This window comes from Geotrypetes seraphini, chromosome 2, assembly GCF_902459505.1.
Source record: "Geotrypetes seraphini chromosome 2, aGeoSer1.1, whole genome shotgun sequence".
Taxonomy (NCBI): Eukaryota; Metazoa; Chordata; class Amphibia; order Gymnophiona; family Dermophiidae; genus Geotrypetes; species Geotrypetes seraphini.
In genome coordinates, this window is record NC_047085.1 from 364,633,339 (window position 1) to 364,651,291 (window position 17,953).

The 17,953-nt window shown below is 41.3% G+C and overlaps 1 protein-coding gene across 6 annotated transcripts in view; it reads right to left on the reverse strand.

Annotated features, from left to right (window-relative positions):
• Nucleotides 1-17,953, reverse strand: part of PDE1C (phosphodiesterase 1C) — a 758,662-nt gene that overhangs the window by 151,499 nt on the left and 589,210 nt on the right. For all 6 annotated transcript variants that reach the window (XM_033930571.1, XM_033930573.1, XM_033930572.1 and 3 more), the window contains 3 exons: nt 9,689-9,790; nt 7,499-7,619; nt 2,047-2,128 (listed from right to left, as the gene is read on the reverse strand). In XM_033930571.1, coding sequence (XP_033786462.1) covers nt 2,047-2,128; nt 7,499-7,619; nt 9,689-9,790 — 305 coding nt within the window. The remainder of the gene's footprint in view (nt 1-2,046; nt 2,129-7,498; nt 7,620-9,688; nt 9,791-17,953) is intronic.

The following is a 17,953-nucleotide window of genomic DNA, read 5'->3' on the forward strand; positions in this document are numbered from 1 at the left end:
ATCAGTGGCTTAGCGAGGGTGAGCGGCGCCCCTTCCCTGCCCTCTTCCCCGCCCACCCCTGATGCGCACATGCGCCCTTCCCCGTACTTTTTAAACTTTGGCGTGAACATCCATCAACTTACTGCCCGCGTCGGCTTCGGTGCTCTCACTGCCGTCACTTCCTAGGCGTGGGTCCAGGAAGTGATGGCAGAGAGAACGCCAAAGCTGACGCGGGCAACTAGTTTATGGCTGCTCGCGCCAAAGTTAAAAAGGTATGGGGGGTAAGGGAAGGGGCATGTGTGCAGCATGGGGAGGAGTGGGAAGGGGGGGGCGGACAGGAGGAGGAGTGCCTTTCCCCCGAGCACGATGGCGCCTGGGGCAGACTGCCCCCCTCCTTTACTGCGCCACTGGTCATGATCCCAGTGCTTTTCTAGTACACCAATGCTGTAATGCTTACAGACTTTTCAATGAATGAGGTGTGCCACCTTACTATGCCTTTTTCTAAACAACATTTTTCGCTGTCAGCACTTTGAAGCCAACCAGAAGATGAGCAACTGCTTCTAGCTCTTTCTTTTAAAGCATACAAATGTCTGTTGAACCAGTTTTTTCAAAGCTTGCTGTAAACCATTTCACCCATAATTCACTGTCCTGGGCTGCAATTATCATTCACCTCTCCTTAACTATTCATGTGTCCAATGTTAATCCACGAACGGTTCCTGAAGTAAAATTTTGTATTTCTCGCTGTTCTTATGCATTTGCACTTGGTTTTTTTTCTCCCCTGATGATCTAATTTCTTGAAGAGATTTTTCATTTCCTTTGCAAATTTTGGTACAAATAGATTTTCAATCATCCCTTCTACTTGTCAGAATGCTTGTCCAAATTTAATGGTGGAACTGGATTCTGGAGGTTATCTTTCATATTTCAACACCTTTTCTGCATTGGGATCTGATGATGCCATTAGGTAAGTCTGAAGGCCAACAGTACGATAATAGCTTGATAGGCATCAGTGGCATAGTATAGTGAGGGTAGAAAGCGTCCGGGGCGGTGGCACCCCATACCCTCCTCTCCACACACACACACACACACCCTGCTCATTCCCTGCCCCTACTCCACACTTGTGCCCTCCCTTCCCTCCTCCGTACCTCTTTAAATCTTCACCATTGTAAGCAGCTTCTCCAGCCTGCTGCTCGCGCCAGCATTTGCTTTCCCTCTGATGTCATTTCCTGGCTCCACGACCAGGAAGTGTTTTCAGAGGGGAGCCAGGCTGGTGAGAGTAGCAGATCGGAGAAGTTGCTCGCATTGATGAAGATTTAAAGAGGTATGGGGGAGGGAAGGCCTGAGCCTTTTTTACTACGCCACTGATAGGTGTAATCTATTTCTCTGAGACCCGTTCCTCCTTCAGATCTAGGAATATACAGTTTAGGCATACAGAATCTTACAGATGACCTTATGGACATGGAGTTCTTGTTCATACATCTGGGTTTTCAAGGTCTTCTACAATACCAAAGCTATATGAGAGTACAGAAAGTGCTAGCTGATTAATAGCTTGTATCTTACTATGGGGTCCTTTTATTAAGGTGCGCTAACCGATTTAGCGCACGCTATATGCTAAGGCGCCCATAGAATATAATGAATGACTTAGCATTTAGCACGCGCTAAAGATTAGAACTCCATGCCTTAATAAAATCGGTTAGCAAGCCTTTGTGATGTTAATGTACTCTTCAATATCAGTTTTAATATCCTATAATATTCTTTATTGATTTATTCTCTGAGCGCTTTCTGCTTGATAGTTGCTCCTTCATCTACTCTTAAATATTTATAGGCACATTCCTGTTCAAACTTCTTTGTCACACAGATGAGTTCAATTTTACTCAACTTTCCCTAAGGAAAGTCACTAATACTGCTGCTACTCTTCCACAAGTTAATCTTTCCACTCCCATCACACTGGCCCCCGTACCACTAAATTCATCATGAATATGCAACAGGTTGAAAATCAAATAAAACAACCACACAATCCGCTGGTCAGCTGTTGCCATGAATGCTAAAAATAACAGCACAAGATCTTACCTATTTGAGACTGGGGAACCATGGTGGATTTACGATCACACAGTGGAGAAAAGGGCAGTCCCAACTCCGCTTCTCTGTCACCCTAAACAAAGAGGAAAATTGATTGGACAATATGTTTCATATGCAGTCATGCAAAGCAGCAGACTTCAAATTCAGCATATAAGTGTATATAGAAGGCCTGGATCACTGCAATCACAAAAACCAACAGAAGATAAGTCGAAAGTTTCTTTCTTCTATCATCCAGTACAGACAGCCCTGCTTAAGGTTTTTATACTTTGGGAGTGCAATGGAGGTTTTTTGCCAGTGAGGTTACCACCCAACCACCTTTGTGGAGGTGGGAGGGCTTCAGTCTGAGGCTTTTTCCTCCATTTTTTTATGGCACACCTTATCTGAACCAAAGCAGCACTGTTCATGTTTTATATGACATCTCTTAGACTTTTATGAAATTTATTTTGAACATATTAGAGCTTTTCACAAATCCGAGTATTTCAAGCTGTTACTAAGGCAATACATCTCTGACTTAAATTAGAGTGATCATCATTAAGTAATGACGTTAAGATTGTTTCCGTACTGCAGCCAGGCCTAAATCCCAACTGTTATAGGTGCAAGGCCAAACTTCCTTCTATGAACTGATTTAATTGGAGAAAAACTTTTTTTATTTCTACAGTTTTTGACAGACAGCACAAGCTGGAATCATTGAATCAAGAGGAGGTTACTTCAGAGTAGGTTGGATAACTGCCTGCTTCCAAATTGAGGGAACAATGCCTAAGGAAAGACAGATTAATTTGATAGGATAAAGTGGAGCAACCCAAAGTTGGCCATGAGTAGCCAAGATGAAGGAAGTGGGTCTATAAAGACAAGTAGATTTTCTCATAAAATTATTTTAAACAGTGAAACAATTCGCTGTAGTTGAAAAGAAGACCATTTCGATCAGTTTTCTTTGAAAGCTAATTAAAAAAAATGGATTGTCAGTCCAATATTAAAGGGCTCCTTTCACAAAGCTGCGCTAGCGGTTTTAGCACGCGCTTAGCGTGTGCTAGATGCTAACGCCACCATTGAGCTGGTGTTAGTTTTTTGCACGTAGCATGGGGTTAGTGCACGCTAAAAACGCTAGCGCAGCTTTGTAAAAGGAGCCCAAAGTATCATATTATTTCCTTTATGTATTGTTTTATTCTATATATTACCTTTAAAAGTGGACTAACACGCCTATCACACCATTTTATTCAAGAAAACTGTTAAAAATCTGTACATACTTTCTCAAATCATCTCATCCTATGAAAATGATTTTCCAGTTTTCTAGTTTGCAGTTCTAAACAGTTTTTGGATCCTACTATTTTACGCCTTTTTTCCATACACTCTCCCTCTTCCTGCTGTTTTCATCATCCTTAATATCTACTGGCTGATATTCTAAGGGAGTTAATCGGCTGGAAATGGCTCTCAACCAGTTAACTCACTTGGTTACAGCTATCTGGTCATTTTCAATACCTTTTAAATGGTTATCCTCGCTAGAAATGACTGGTTAGTTACCAGTCTGAACGTAAAGCTGGCTATGTCGGGGGTGTTCTGGGGACAGAGTCCGCTTAGGTTCCAATATTCAGACCTAATTGGTCAGGTTTAGTACATGAATAGGACCAAATAAATAGCTGTCCTATCTATGGGCCCCATTTACAAAGCCACGGTAGTGAGTCCCGGTGTGGCAAATGGGCCGCGTCGCATTTGCCGCATGGGAATCGCTACTGCAGCTTTGTAAAAGGGACCCTTTACGTATTAACCCATGGCTGCTTAAGTCCGAAAACATACCCAGTCATGCAAAACCCAACTTTAAATTTTATTTATTTATTTTTAAATGGAAATTCAATACCAAAGCCTACATAGGGCCTGACAGAATTTCCAGTTTTAGTGCTAGCGGCGGCTATAAAAACGCTGTGTCGGCCAGTTCATCTTTATTCATTTGCTAACTGCATCCTTTTTCCCACCTTGGTGAGCCTCTCTCGCACCTTTGCTACATCTTATCCACTCTTTTCACAGAACATAAATTGCTGATGTATTTGTGTTTTCTCCCATCCCTTCAATGCTATTTCCTTGCTTTTTCTCTTTTATGATATTATTTTATTTCTTTTTCTCTTACATATATCATCTGCCACTTCTCTTTGCTCTATTTTCATTTCCACACCATAGAAGCAAACACATTTTGTCTATCAATCCACTTGGCTATACACTGATAAGACAGAAACCCATTGATCTTTTCCGCTTCCTCACCTGCTATCCCTCATCACATCTCCTTTTTACATAGAGCTGTCAGCTACTGGACAATACTAAATCTGTTTTCCAGCATCTCACTCCACTGGGACTCGCCTTGTCCTACTCTTATCTGTATTCCATATATGGCATCTCCATTCCTCGGTCAGGAATATCTTTCTATAATCACTAATCTTTTTTTAAAATCTTACTTTCACTGTGTTGTCAAATTGTTAGATTACAGTTTCTATAATCTCTCACAAAAGATCTATTTTTCTATTTCAGATCACACTGTTTGCCATCAATGCCCAGATTATCTCTGGATTAGAATACAGTAAAACCTTGGTTTGCAAGCACAATTCGTTCCAGAAGCATGCTTATAATCCAAAACACTCGTATATCAAAGTGAATTTCCCCATAGGAAATAATGGAAACTCAGACAATTCGTTCCACAACCCCAAAACTTTAATACAAAATACAGTGGTACCTTGGTTTACGAGCATAATTCGTTCCAGAAGCATGCTCGTAATCCAAAGTACTCGTATATCAAAGCACATGTCCCCATAGGCCACAATGTAAACTGAAACAATTCGTTCCACAACCAAGGTTTACTATGGTGGCCCAGGTGTGGGTGGGTATCTGTCTGTGGGTGCTGCAGCCCTTGCAGCGTGGTGGTTTCCTTCCCCGGGGTCCCTGTGCGGCTCTCCTCCCTCTTCGGCGATGCCTTTGCCATTAACCAGCGCCTCCCAGCTTCCAATTCAAGCCGGCCATCCTCCAGACGCATGCGCAGGACCTCTGCACTCCCCCGTCAAGCCAGCGCCACTCCAATAACACGAGCGTACAAGCATGCAGGACGTCCTGCGTGCTTGTATGTGGTGCGTGTGTTGTTGGAGCAGTGCCGGCTTGACGGGGGAGTGCAGAAGTCCTGCGCATGAGTCTGGAGGATGGCTGGCTTGAATCGGAAGCCGGGAGGCGCTGGTTAATGGCAAAGGCATCGCCAAAGAGGGAGGAAAGCCGCACGGGGACCCTGGGGAAAGGAAACCACCACGCTGCAAGGGCTGCAGCACCCACAGACAGGTACCCACCCACTTCTGGGCTACCCTAGTGAGTGCTCGTTGATCGGGGCAGTGCTCGGTTTGCGAGTCAAAAGTTTGCTGAGTGTTTTGCTCGTCTTGCAAAACACTCGCAAACCGGGTTACTCGCAAACCGAGGTTCCACTGTACTGTACTTGCAAACCACCATTAGTTTTCTATTCTTACAAGTATTTACTACTGTACAGTACCTCAATGTTGCTCGATACATTGTTTTTCTCACACTAATCTCTTTGTTCACAAATTGTACTGTTTGCCTTGTATAACAGAATCCAGTTTTAACATTCTGGGTCTACGTTCTTTTTTAAATTTATGGTTAGAGCAGTGGACCACTAGACTAACCAGGTTTTTTGAAGAAGTAATAGTAGGGGCTATCTTTGGAGGGGAGGGAGGTATTAGGTTTGCCACTGGACCACCTGTGCAATGGCGGGGTAGGGGGATCATGTCTACTGTTGGACCATCAGGGACATCTTTTTTGGCCAGTGGAAGGGTTGAGGAGGGGTTGGAGGGAGTCGACTGGACCACCAGGAATTTTTTTTCAGCAAGGGAAGGTTTCGGGAAGAGGTCCACTGGACCCATGGGAATTTTTTGTAGGTCTGAGCTTTCAAGCCAATCAGCACTTAGGCACTGACAGAAAAGTAAGGCTACAAGAGCTCAAACCTGACATAAAAGTTTGCACAGTAAAAAGTGAGCTTTCTTTGCTGTGCAATATTAATTAGCTCTTTGTAATACATTTGCATAGGATTCTCAGTGGTCGCTACCATTATAAAAGCCATCGAGAACCATTTCCATTTTGAGCACTGGATGCTTGAACTCAATCAAAAGCTAAACTGGCTACAACCAGCCTTACTCAAACAATATACTTTTTAACATCTGCCCCTGAATAGTGAGGCTTAAAAAAAAAAAAAAAATCATGTAGTGGCCAGGCCCCTATAGAAGAAATTTTATAAGGTGAGGGGCTCATACTTTAAGAACTAAAGTACAGACCCACTTGATGAAATGTTTACAATTAACAACGTACATACTGTATGTGGCCTCTTATAAAATACTAAGCAGCGTAAAACTACTGATGTGTGTCAATATGATGGAGAATATTGTGACACTATAGCCTGGATTCTGTAAACGGCACCTAGAAAAATGGCCCCAGCCATGTGTCAATCACGTTTAGGTGCCATTTACAGACTTATACCTAGGGAGAGAGAGGGAAGAATCAGAGTATGAATGAGCACAGCCACTGGCCCTCAAGCCTTGCATTGAAGAAGGACTGTGGTTGAAATAGACACTCAAGAATGACACGGGATGGAATTGGAAACAATGGGATCGATTAAATTTACCTTTCTGGTGGGAGACTCTTTGTTTGTACTATCGATATGAGAAAATATTAACAGAGGAACTAGGTGATTCCAGAAAATTTGGGGACCATTGGAACTTTACATAAAAGATCTTTAAATAAGGTTTATATGATCCGGTCAACTTTCAAATTCCAAAAGCGTATCCAGAGTAAAAATGAGAGGGTGGAATTGGGAGGGAGGGTGGGTGGGAGAAAAGGGACTTAATGTTTCATATGTAGAACTGAGGTGCTTTTATGGATTTTATCATATTACATTTTATGCATTTTCTGTATGACGTTATAAAACTAATAAACAGTTGAAACTGCAAAGAATGACAGGGGATGGTTTCCTGCGTTTATCCGTGGGGACAGGAACGGTGATGAATTCTTTCACCATGCCATTCTCTAACCAAGTCTACCCATTCTTGAGGTGTCAATTGACAGCTTTGCCCTCACAGGATTTTATCTATGGACCCTCTTATTCCATAAACTAACCATCTAATATAAGAAAAATGATATGATTTAGTGGGACCTTTAGCTTCTGCCTGACTCTCTCTCTTACCTCCTCTTTTACAAAGGTGTGCTAAGCTTTCTAGTGCGTGATAAATATTAGCGCCCGCTAAACACACGCTAAAAGCTAGCACGTGCATATTATCCTATGGACGCATTAGTGGTTAGCACATGTGTTGATTTAGCGCATGCTAAATCCGCGCTAAAACGCTTAGCGCGCCTTTGTAAAAAAGGGCCTTAGTATAGCCCTGCTGTAAAATTATATAAAAGATTTCCAAGCTACCTGTTTGAAGAACTCCTCAAGAAGTAGCATGGTCCAGGGATGATGGATGTCCCAGGCCTTGGCAGGATGACTGATGTCTGCTGTATGCAGTATCAGAGATAAGGCTTTTGGCTTGTCAATGCTGCAAACCCAAATGGTTGAAAAAGTTAATGGTCTATGCACCTAATACAAAGATAGGAACAAATACAACAAAGAAAAGCAATGAGGCCATTCTAACCTTTAACCGGGATACTTTATAGAGTGATTTATGTGTTTGTGGAACTTGACAGCTCTGAAAGATTAATCTTCAAAATTCAGTGACTCAGATCTTTCAGTGGTAATTGGTTATTCAGAGTTCTAAAGGAATATCTGAAGCTATCAGCCAATATTTTTTCTCTTGCGAGGGTTTTACATGTTCAGAAAATATTGCTCATTTATTTTAAACATGAATACTGTATTACACTAACCTATTCTTAACCTTTTAGGCAAACTTGGCAACCATGTAAATGGTACAAAACTTCAATATATTTCTACAACACTTATATCCATTGTAATAGGTCTTTAGACCAACTATACAGTAGAATAAACTAGAGATGCAAGGACAGCTGAGGAATAGGATATGAGGTGCTGAGTACATTTTAATGGGTGGTTTTTATGTTTTCATCTCTATGACATTTTCATTTTGGGAAAGTGGTCCTTAAAGAGAGATGCACTGAGCACAAACACATCAAGAAAATGGTGATTTTCAGAATAACTGGATAGACGTTTGATTCAAAAATTGCCACGTTCACTACTCAATTTTTGGATGTTTTTCAGAAAACGTCTCGGATCATACTTAGACATCATATCAAAAATGCCCCCTCAACATCTTTCTAGTGGCAGTTCATAGTTATATTTAGGTATACACTTCTCCCTCCGTATTCGCTGCGATAGGGGATTAAGAGAACCGCAAATACAGAAAAACTGCAAATAACTTTTTCATATGTTATTTGCTGTTTTCTATTAAAAACCATCGTGAATATGGTGAAACTGCTAATAACATGGTGGGAGACCTTGCCGGTTCCTGAAGCAGAGGCAAAACACGATGAAGAAAGTGCTGGGAATCAGCGATTTTCTCTGTAAACGCTTGGAATCGGCGATTTCTCTATGCAAGCTGACGTAATTTGGGGGGAGGAGCCAGCAAGCTAAAAACCATGAATAAACGAAACCGCGATTTGCTGAAACCACGAATACGGAGGGAGAAGTGTAGTAGGTATTTCCTTGTTCTCAGACGGCTTACAATCTAAGAGTCCCTTCTACTTAAATGTGCTAAAATATTGTCTCAGTGCAGTCAAAAATCAATCTAAGAACTACTCTGTAAATGTGCACATGTCTTACAAGTAGGTATATACATAGGTGGAGTCTGGGTGGACTATGGGCAAGACTCACACTTGTATAACTAATAGAACACTATACATTACAGGCCGGATTCTGTATAGGACGCCCGGTCTCAGAAGCCGACAAGCGTCCTATATAGAATCGGGCCCAAGGCCGCCTAAAATAAATCTGATTCTGTAACCGACGTCCATGTTACAGATGCTGGTTAGAGAATCGGGTTATTGTAGATGCAACTGCTAAGCTTATCGCAGCAAGCGATCTAATCTAATCTAATACTTGGCTTTATATACCGAGTTTTCATTCTAAGAAAGCTCAACTTGGTTTACATAGTTAACTTAAAAAAATATGAACCATAAAAGAAAAATATCGAAAAGAATTAATTTCCGAAGTGTTTGGTGAATAAAATAGTTTTCAAAAGCTTACAAAAGAATAAGAGAGAGATCTAGAACTTCTTAAAAGGAATGGAAGATCGTTCCAAAGTTGAGAAAACTTAAAAATCAAAGATTGGCCAAAAGTCTTAACTCCTCTAGTCCCTTTTCTGGAAGGGAGAGATAATTTATATTGTTGATTGCCCCATGCAAAAGAGAATCTCCCTGCGGCAATAAGTTTAGCATCTGTTGCCGCCAGTCCCTCCCCCCCCTCCCGAAAAAATGCAGCAGGAGGGATGCCCAATCCCTCCTGCTGGAACCCCTCCCACATCCTGAAGGTCGCTGGCAGAAAGGTACCCAATCCGTCCTGCTGGAAACCCCCCACCCCCCAAACGAAACTGGCAGGATGATGCCTACTACTGCAGATATGTCACTTTTAGTCGTAGAAAGTCAAAAGATAACTTACGCTTCTGGCTGCTGCAAAGCATTCTTCATGGCCTTGATTTGCTGAAAGTGACAGGACATATCCGTGGCCAATACCATCTCAATCACCAACATCCTGAACTCCCTTTGGGCACACAAAATAGGGGGAAGAAACAGAAGATAGTTCGAAAGGACGAAAACATTTGGCTTTTTTTTTTTTTTGTTATACATGTGATCATTATTTTGACATTTTACCAGCCAAATCTAAGTGCCGCTAAACCCTTCAAGTTATTTTCTTATTGGCACATGGAAGATCATTCATGGTGTTTGTACTATACCCAGTGTGAAAAATTAGTCAGAAGAGTTACTTTCTGTAAAAGAAAGCCCGGAAGTGCCTGAAGAACCCATTAGGACCCCCTTCTTTGGTTAATTAAACTGGGAGCTTTTTGAATTGATTACTTCCATAAGGCACTCAGAAGAAAGCTGGCAGCCTATATCAATATTTGTGTCTAGTTTATGAATCAGAGGGCTTTTTAAAACACTGAGCAATGTATCGATATGCTATGATTTTGAAACACACCATTAAAAAAGAAAGTGGTGTCATGTACGCTTGTTGACTTTAGTATCTGAAAACCCATTATAGCAAGTACGGTCGTTCATTAGAAATGTGTTTTGAGGGATTTGCTGTATGGAAATATTAAAAACTAGTCAAGTTTGAGTCATTATAATGCAGCACATACTTGGCTCTTAGTCATCCCTAGCTCCCCAGTACAGCATCTTTCTGTTGGCCACATGGAAATTAATGTTCAACAGTACTCTAACAGAAATTGAGGTTACTAACAACCATAAAATTATATACCTAGCAGTGTTTTTAGTAGGTTGCCAAAGGGCCACTGAGCTTCAGCTCGAACTAGTCTTTAGTTTGCTGGTGATTTACCAAACATAGTTAGAGCAGCAGGCTGAGAACAAGGGAAGCCAGGACTCAAATCCCACTGGTATTGCTTGAGATCTTGGACAAATCATTGAACCCTCCGTTGCCTCAGATTTAAAACGTAAAAACTGTAAGCCCTCCAGGGACATAAAAATACTTACTGTACTTGAATGTAATTTGCTTTGAGCCCTTACTGAGAAAATGTCCATTCTCAAAACATCCAGATGTCTTATTTTTTTTCTACTTTATTTAGTTTTTAATGCCAACAAAAAGTGCACATCAACTTATATATAAATAATGATAATCAACCAAGCACTTATAATCAATCAGTATCTATACAAAAGATAAAAATTCCCTCCCCCATCCATCAGGAATAATACCAAAACAAAAGATATACCCCCCCCTCCTGCTCCCACCCCCCTGGATGTGTGGGTGAAAAACAACGTCTTTTATTTTTGAGAATGACCTATGTACATCTATCTTTTCTGGCCATTCTCAAATATAAAAATGTCCACATGAAAAACGCACAAAAGCAAGTTTTGCAGACGTACCCAACTACCTTGTCTAAAAGGCCATCAGTTGACTGCAGCAGAGGAATCCCTATCAGCTAAACCAGTTTTAGTGCAGTCCTGCCAGCTCAGCTGATCATGGATTCCCCTGCTAGGATCAACTGAATCGGCAGGGAGAAAAAAAAATTGTCTCTGCCTTACTCACACCCACCGATTGCTTACACCCCACCCCCTGACAACCCCCTCAACATCTCCAGACCCCTCCAAATTCCCCAACATCTATGGATCTCCCAACATCTGTGGAACCCCCAGCATCTCCATACCCTCCAAAATCTCCAGACCCCCCAACATCCTCCAACTTTCCGACTTCCACCCAAATATCTCCTCTACACCCCTGTACCTTCCACTAACAAATCAGCAGGAGGGAAGACAACTCCCTCCTGTCTACAGGGCCAAGTGCTCAGATTCCCGGGCCTTCCCCCCTCCCAATGCATCTTGGGAAACTTTGGGAGAGGGCCTAAGGCCCTGATTAACTTGGTAAGTTTGGGGTAGAGGGTAGACAATGGACTGTGGATGTTTTTTTGGGAAGGGCAGTATTTTTGGGTTGCAGCTTGGTGGGAATAGAAGGGCTTAGAGAAATGGGGATAGTTGGTATGAAAATGAAAAGGAGATGGATGAAATTGGTCTGGAAAGATTAAAGGCTCAGGTGTGACACCATGTCAAGCCAAGGTAAGGTCTTTGCATCACCACAAGGTTTACCTTAACTCATGTTTTGGATTAATTAAATATTGATTGTGGTTTGGGGTAGACGGAGGCTAGGTTTGCACTGTCTGGTAGTCTTCAGTTATGAAGGGTTGGGGTAAAAGTTAAGGACCTTTTGAGAAGGGATAAATTTGCTTTCTAATGAATGTTGTTTAAATAGTTAATAAACAAGCTGCAGCCAATTTCCACCAAAGCAGATGGTTTGTGTATTTTACCAATGATATTAAAGGTCAGAGTGTGATGCAAGTGCCAAGGTTATCTGTTTAGTTCACATCAGGCTAAACCAGTGGTCTCAAACTCGTGGCCCTGGGGCCACATGCGGCCCGCCAGGTACTATTTTGAGGCCCTCGGTATGTTTATCATAATCACAAAAGTAAAATGAAAGTTTCTTGATCATATGTCTCTTTAGCTATAAATGGCAATATTATTATTAAGACTTAGCCAAAAGGAAAGATTCATAAACTATAAAGAGTTTTACCTCATGCAAAATTGTCATTTCTTTAAAAAGACATTAACTATTTTTTCTGAGGCCCTCCAAGTACCTACAAATCCAAAATGTGGCCCTGCAAAGGGTTTGAGTTTGAGACCACTGGGCTAAACTGCAACTGGATTAAATTTATCTTAAGTTTCTCACATCCTGTTCCTGTGCTACCAAACCCAGCCCTTCCTTATGGAGTTTGGATTGGTGTTGAAAGAAAAGTAACTTGTGAAAAGGCAAAAGAATGTACAGCAGACAAGTCCCTTTATTATGATAATTAGGCTATAGTGCCTACAGTTCCTCATTAAAAAGTGAGTTTTAAATAGTATCTTTTCCAAATCTCTTGTTCCTTTCTTTAAGTGAACACACCACCATTTCTTTTTTATTATTATTATTCTCAATTGTACTTGTTTAAAAATATAGTTACCTCAGCATTTAATTAGCAACTCTCATTTCTCACATTTTACTCAAGTACCGATTTACTTATGCAAGAAGTGACTAAAAACACTGTTTGCAAGACATTTCAAAACAACTAAGAAAAATTCCATAATTAAAGAACATAAGAATAGTCTTACTGGGTCAGACCAATGGTCCACCAAGCCCAGTAGCCCGCTCTCAAGGTAGCTAGCCCATGTCCCCAGTACCTGGCCAAACCCCAAGGAGTATCAACATTCCATGCTACCAATCCAGGGCAAGCAGTGACTTCCTCCATATTTTTCTCAATAACAAACTATGGACTTTTCCGCCAGGAAATTTTTCAAACCTTTCTAAAAACCAGCAACACTATCTGCTCTTACCACAACCTCAGGGAATATGTTCCAGAGCTTAACTATTCCCTGAGTGAAAAAAATATTTTCCCCTATTAGTTTTTAAAGTATTTCCCTGTAACTTCATTGAGTATTCCCTAGTCTTTGTAATTTTTGATGGAGTAAAAAATCGATCCACCTGTACTCGTTCTACACCATTCAGAATTTTGTAGACTTCAATCATATATCCCCTCAGCTGTTTCATTTCCAAGCTGAAGAGCCCTAACCTTTTTAATCTTTCCTCATACGAGAGGAGTTCCATCCCCTTATCATCTTGGTCGCTCTTCTTTGAATCTTTTCTAGTTCCACTATATCTTCAATGACATAAGACAACCAGAACTAAACACAATACTCAAGGCAAGGTTGCATTATGGAGCAATACAGAGGCATTATAACATTCATGGTATTGTTTACCATCCCTTTTTTAATAATTCTTAGCATCTTGTTTGCTTTTTTGGCCACCGCTGCATATTGGGTAGAAGGTTTCATTGTATTGTCTACAATGATACCCAGATCTTTTTCTTGGGCGCTAACCCCCCAGATGGACCCTAGCACCTGATAACTATGATGTGGGTTATTCTTCCCATGTGTATCACTTTAGCATCCAAGTGGCAGATGAAATTTAATGTGGACAAATGCAGTCTTCCAATTTCTTAAGGTCTGCCTGCAATTTTTCACAATCTGCATGCATTTTAACAGTTTAGTGTCATCTGCAAATTTAATCACCTTACTCGTCATTCCAATTTTAAGATCATTTAAAATAAGTTAAATAGCACTACTATAGTTTAAAATCACTGATTTCTTCTGACTGGGATACACTGGGAAGGGCCTAAGGCTCTGATTGGCCAGGTGAGGAAATGGGCATCCCTTCTGCCAGATTATCATTGAAGGTATGTGGTTGTAGGGGGGTGTCGGGTTCGGGCAACAGGGGTTTAGGAGTGCCAGGGTGGGGTGCCACAGGTTCAGGGGGGGTTCCACAATTTGAAGTGGGGTGTCAGAGTTCAATAGGGTCTGGTGGCAGAAGGGAGTGAGTCTTCCTTCTGCTGATTTTTCTACTGAAGGTACAAAGGGGTGGGGGGATATCAGGAATGTGTGGGCATGTTGGGTGTGTGTCAGGGATGTTGGAGGGAGGTGTGTAGAGAGGGAGTTTGCTGTGGAGGGGGCTGGGGGATCAGTGGCTATGAGGGAGGGAAGGAGGGAGAAAGGAATCTTCTTGCCAGTTCAGTTGATCCCGGCAGGGGTCATTCACATCAGATGAGCCGGCAGGACTCCCCTAAACTGGATCAGCTAATTGGGATTCCCCTGTCACAATCAGTTAATAGGAAGCCTACTATTTTTTCTCCTCCTTTGGATGGTGGGAGGGGATCATGACCACTGGGGGAGTAAGGGAGGGGGGTCATGCCTTAAAACCACCAGTGGTCACCTTTGAGGCACTTAGATGCAAGTAAAACAGGTCTAAATAAATTCTGTCTTGGACGTCCTGGGAAAGCTTGATTATTGCTGCAAGACATCCAGGTTTAAGCCCGCTCAATGCCCACCCATAACACATCTCCCAACATGCCCGTTTGGGCTCTGGATGTTCAGTGGCTTGGAAGTCTTGCTGGATGTCCAGAAAGATGGTTTCAATTATCAGCACGTGGATGTCCTGACTATTAGGATGACCAAGTGCTGATTTAGGCTGGTTTTTGGACATTTAAATGTTTTGATTATGAGCCTGATAGTCTACCAATAATCTTCAGTTAAATTAAGATGGAAGTGAAGTTTAATTTTCTTAATTATATAATACAACTGCCCTATATCTAATCCAACAATTACAATGACCATTATGAGTACAACAGTTGTGGAGCATTAGTCCCAAGTTAATCTACTATTTGGAGGCTTAGAATTTGCAAAGTCTGTCTCCAATTCTCTGCAATAGAAAAGGAACTGATTTAGCTCAAGGAAGAATTTGCTGCAAAAGAGCTTCTCCTGTGATACAACAAGCAAAAAATTTATTTTTTTTAAATTTATTTAAAAAGTTTATATTCTGCCTAAACCTAAGCAGATTACAAAAAAAAAAACCCATACAAAATTATAATACAATTATTATACATACATACAAACATTACATACATACATACCTACAAACATTAAATCCAATAAAACTTACTAAAATAATAGCATCATTCAATATTCATTGTCTAATTCATTTTTTTCAAATACTTTTTCCTTCTAACTCAATAAAAAAGCCTCTACAAACAGAGATGTTTTCAACAATTTCTTAAAACATTGTATAGACATTTGGAGCATTGAGATCAAGCATCAAATTACGGTGTCTCAATGGCCACGAATTTGGTCTTGGAGGATGAGATGTACAGTGTCTGCATCTATGAGACAAACTTGGTTTTTTCTGTTACATAGAGCATTTTGGACCCCTGTTTGTTTACATAAATTAGATAGCCATTCAACAAATTACATTTAATTGGAAGAATTGGAGTAGATTAAACTTTAATTTCTGATGGAACTCTTCGTGTCATATATATAAGATGGAAAAAATATTTGCCATACAGAAAGGACATTTTAATAAATTCAAGGATGTTTGGGGATCATTAACAGATTATTGTAACAAGTAAATAACATTTTACCCTTAATTATACAATTGCAAATGAGAGGGTGGGGGGTGTGGGGGGGTGTTCTGATCTTATATTAATTGTTTGGATTAGTAGAAAAGAATATATTATATGATATACGTGATTACATATGATATGGTAAGGGTGGGAGGGGGGGATAAATTTCATTAATTTAAAATGATTGTAATAGAAATTCAAGTGATGTTTGTAAGTTGTAAAAATGAATAAAGAATTTAAAAAAAACACACAAAAAAACATTGTATAGTAATAATTAATATAATATAGTCCCACTTCCACATAGGATCAATTGGCTCAAGAACAAAGGCTTACAATGGGACACCCCCCTATTTATAGCCCTGTAAAATTCCATCAATGGTTCGGAAGATGCTGCTGCTGCAATAATGGAATTGTACCCTGGTACAGATGCATAAATGCTAGGTTTCCAGGTACACACTGTTATATAAAATGGAGTCTACATGCCATAGAGCATAGTTTAAAGTTGGACATGGGCGGTGTCTAGGTGAGGCACGGGCAGAATGCAAGGTTCCATTCACCAATGATAAGCCTCTATAATTCATGTATGTTTTATTACAATCTAGGCCAGGAGTCCCCAAAGTCCCTTCTTGAGAGCCGAATCCAGTCGGGTTTTCAGGATTTCCCCAATGAATATGCATTGAAAGCAGTGCATGCACATAGATCTCATTGAAATCCTGAAAACCCGACTGGATTCGGCCCTCAAGGAGGGACTTTGGGGACCCCTGATCTAGGCAATGAATACTTACGTCAGCTCCATGGCTGAAGTCAGTGCTTGTGTTCAAACTACACACATGCATACTCCTGACTATACTAGCATTTTATATTAAGGAAAGAAGGTGGCCACTTTCTTTTTTAACAATAGGTTTGTGATTGGCACCCCGTTACTTTTAGAACTACCCTCCTCATTGCTCTCAGGATCCTGAGCTATGAGGAATGGAAACTAGGGGCTCCTTTTACGTCGGGTTATGATTAAAAAAAAAAAAAAAAACCCTTGTATTAAAAAAAAATTTGTTTTGTAGCTATGTCAAATTGTAACCTGTTAACTATATACTATGAGGCTCATAATCAAAACTTTGAAATCTCTAAACACCAGCCTAAGACTGGATGTCCTAATAGCAGGGACAACAAATGCCAATAATCAGAACCAACTTTCTGGAGGTGCAGCAGCATTTCTAAGCTGCTGTGCATCTAGAGCTCAAAAGGGCATGTTGGGAGGTATATTATGGGTGGGAATCGGGAGGGCTTAAACCTGGACATCCTGCAGCGATAATCAAAGCTTTCCCAGGATGTCCTAGAGGGAACTTAAATGTCAGCAGTTAGACCTGTTTTAGTTGCATCTAAATGCCTCAAAGCTATCCAAACTGACCAAATGACCACTGGAGAGATTAAGGCATGATCCCCCCTTACTCCGCCTGTGATCACAGACCACCCTCCCACCACCCAGAGATGGGGGGGAAAAAAACAGCACATTGAGGGCTTACCATCAGCTTATTGCGGCAAAGGAACCCCCATCAGCTGAGCCGGTTTCTGGGATTCCTGCCAGCTCAGCTGATGAGGATTCCCCCTGCCAGGTTCAGCTGAGCCACAGAGCCCTACACCCCCTAGACATCCCCCAACATCCTCAAACCCTCCCCCCCCCCGATATCCCTGGACCCCCCAACATTCCTGGACTCCCCCACTTCACCTGACATCCCCAACATGAGGCAATACTCCCCATATCACCCAACACCACCAACATGAGGCAACCCCCCCCCACACACACACCCACACCCGTATCTTCCATTGCAAAATCGGCAAGAGTGAAGCCCACTCCCTCTTCCTACAGGGCTGCGGGCTTAGAATTACGGGCCTTCCCCCTCCCAATGCATCTTGGGTTGTAGTGAGAGGGACCTAAGGCCCTGATTAGCTCAAAATCGCCATTACAGCCTGACCAACCAAACTAACATGGATTCTACTGCAAAGCCCTCTGAACCAGTGACCCTGAAGTTTTTGCCATTTAACATCTATTATTTGGCAAAGGGCAAGTGTTTTTCTCTTAGTGCATGTTAATAACCGTGTCTCAATGCTTTAAGCATACTTGTAGTTGCCATCTAGCTGGCTAAAAACCACCTCAGCCTGCTAGATTTATGTCCATAAGGATAACTATCTAATCTAATCTAATTTAATCTTGCATTTGT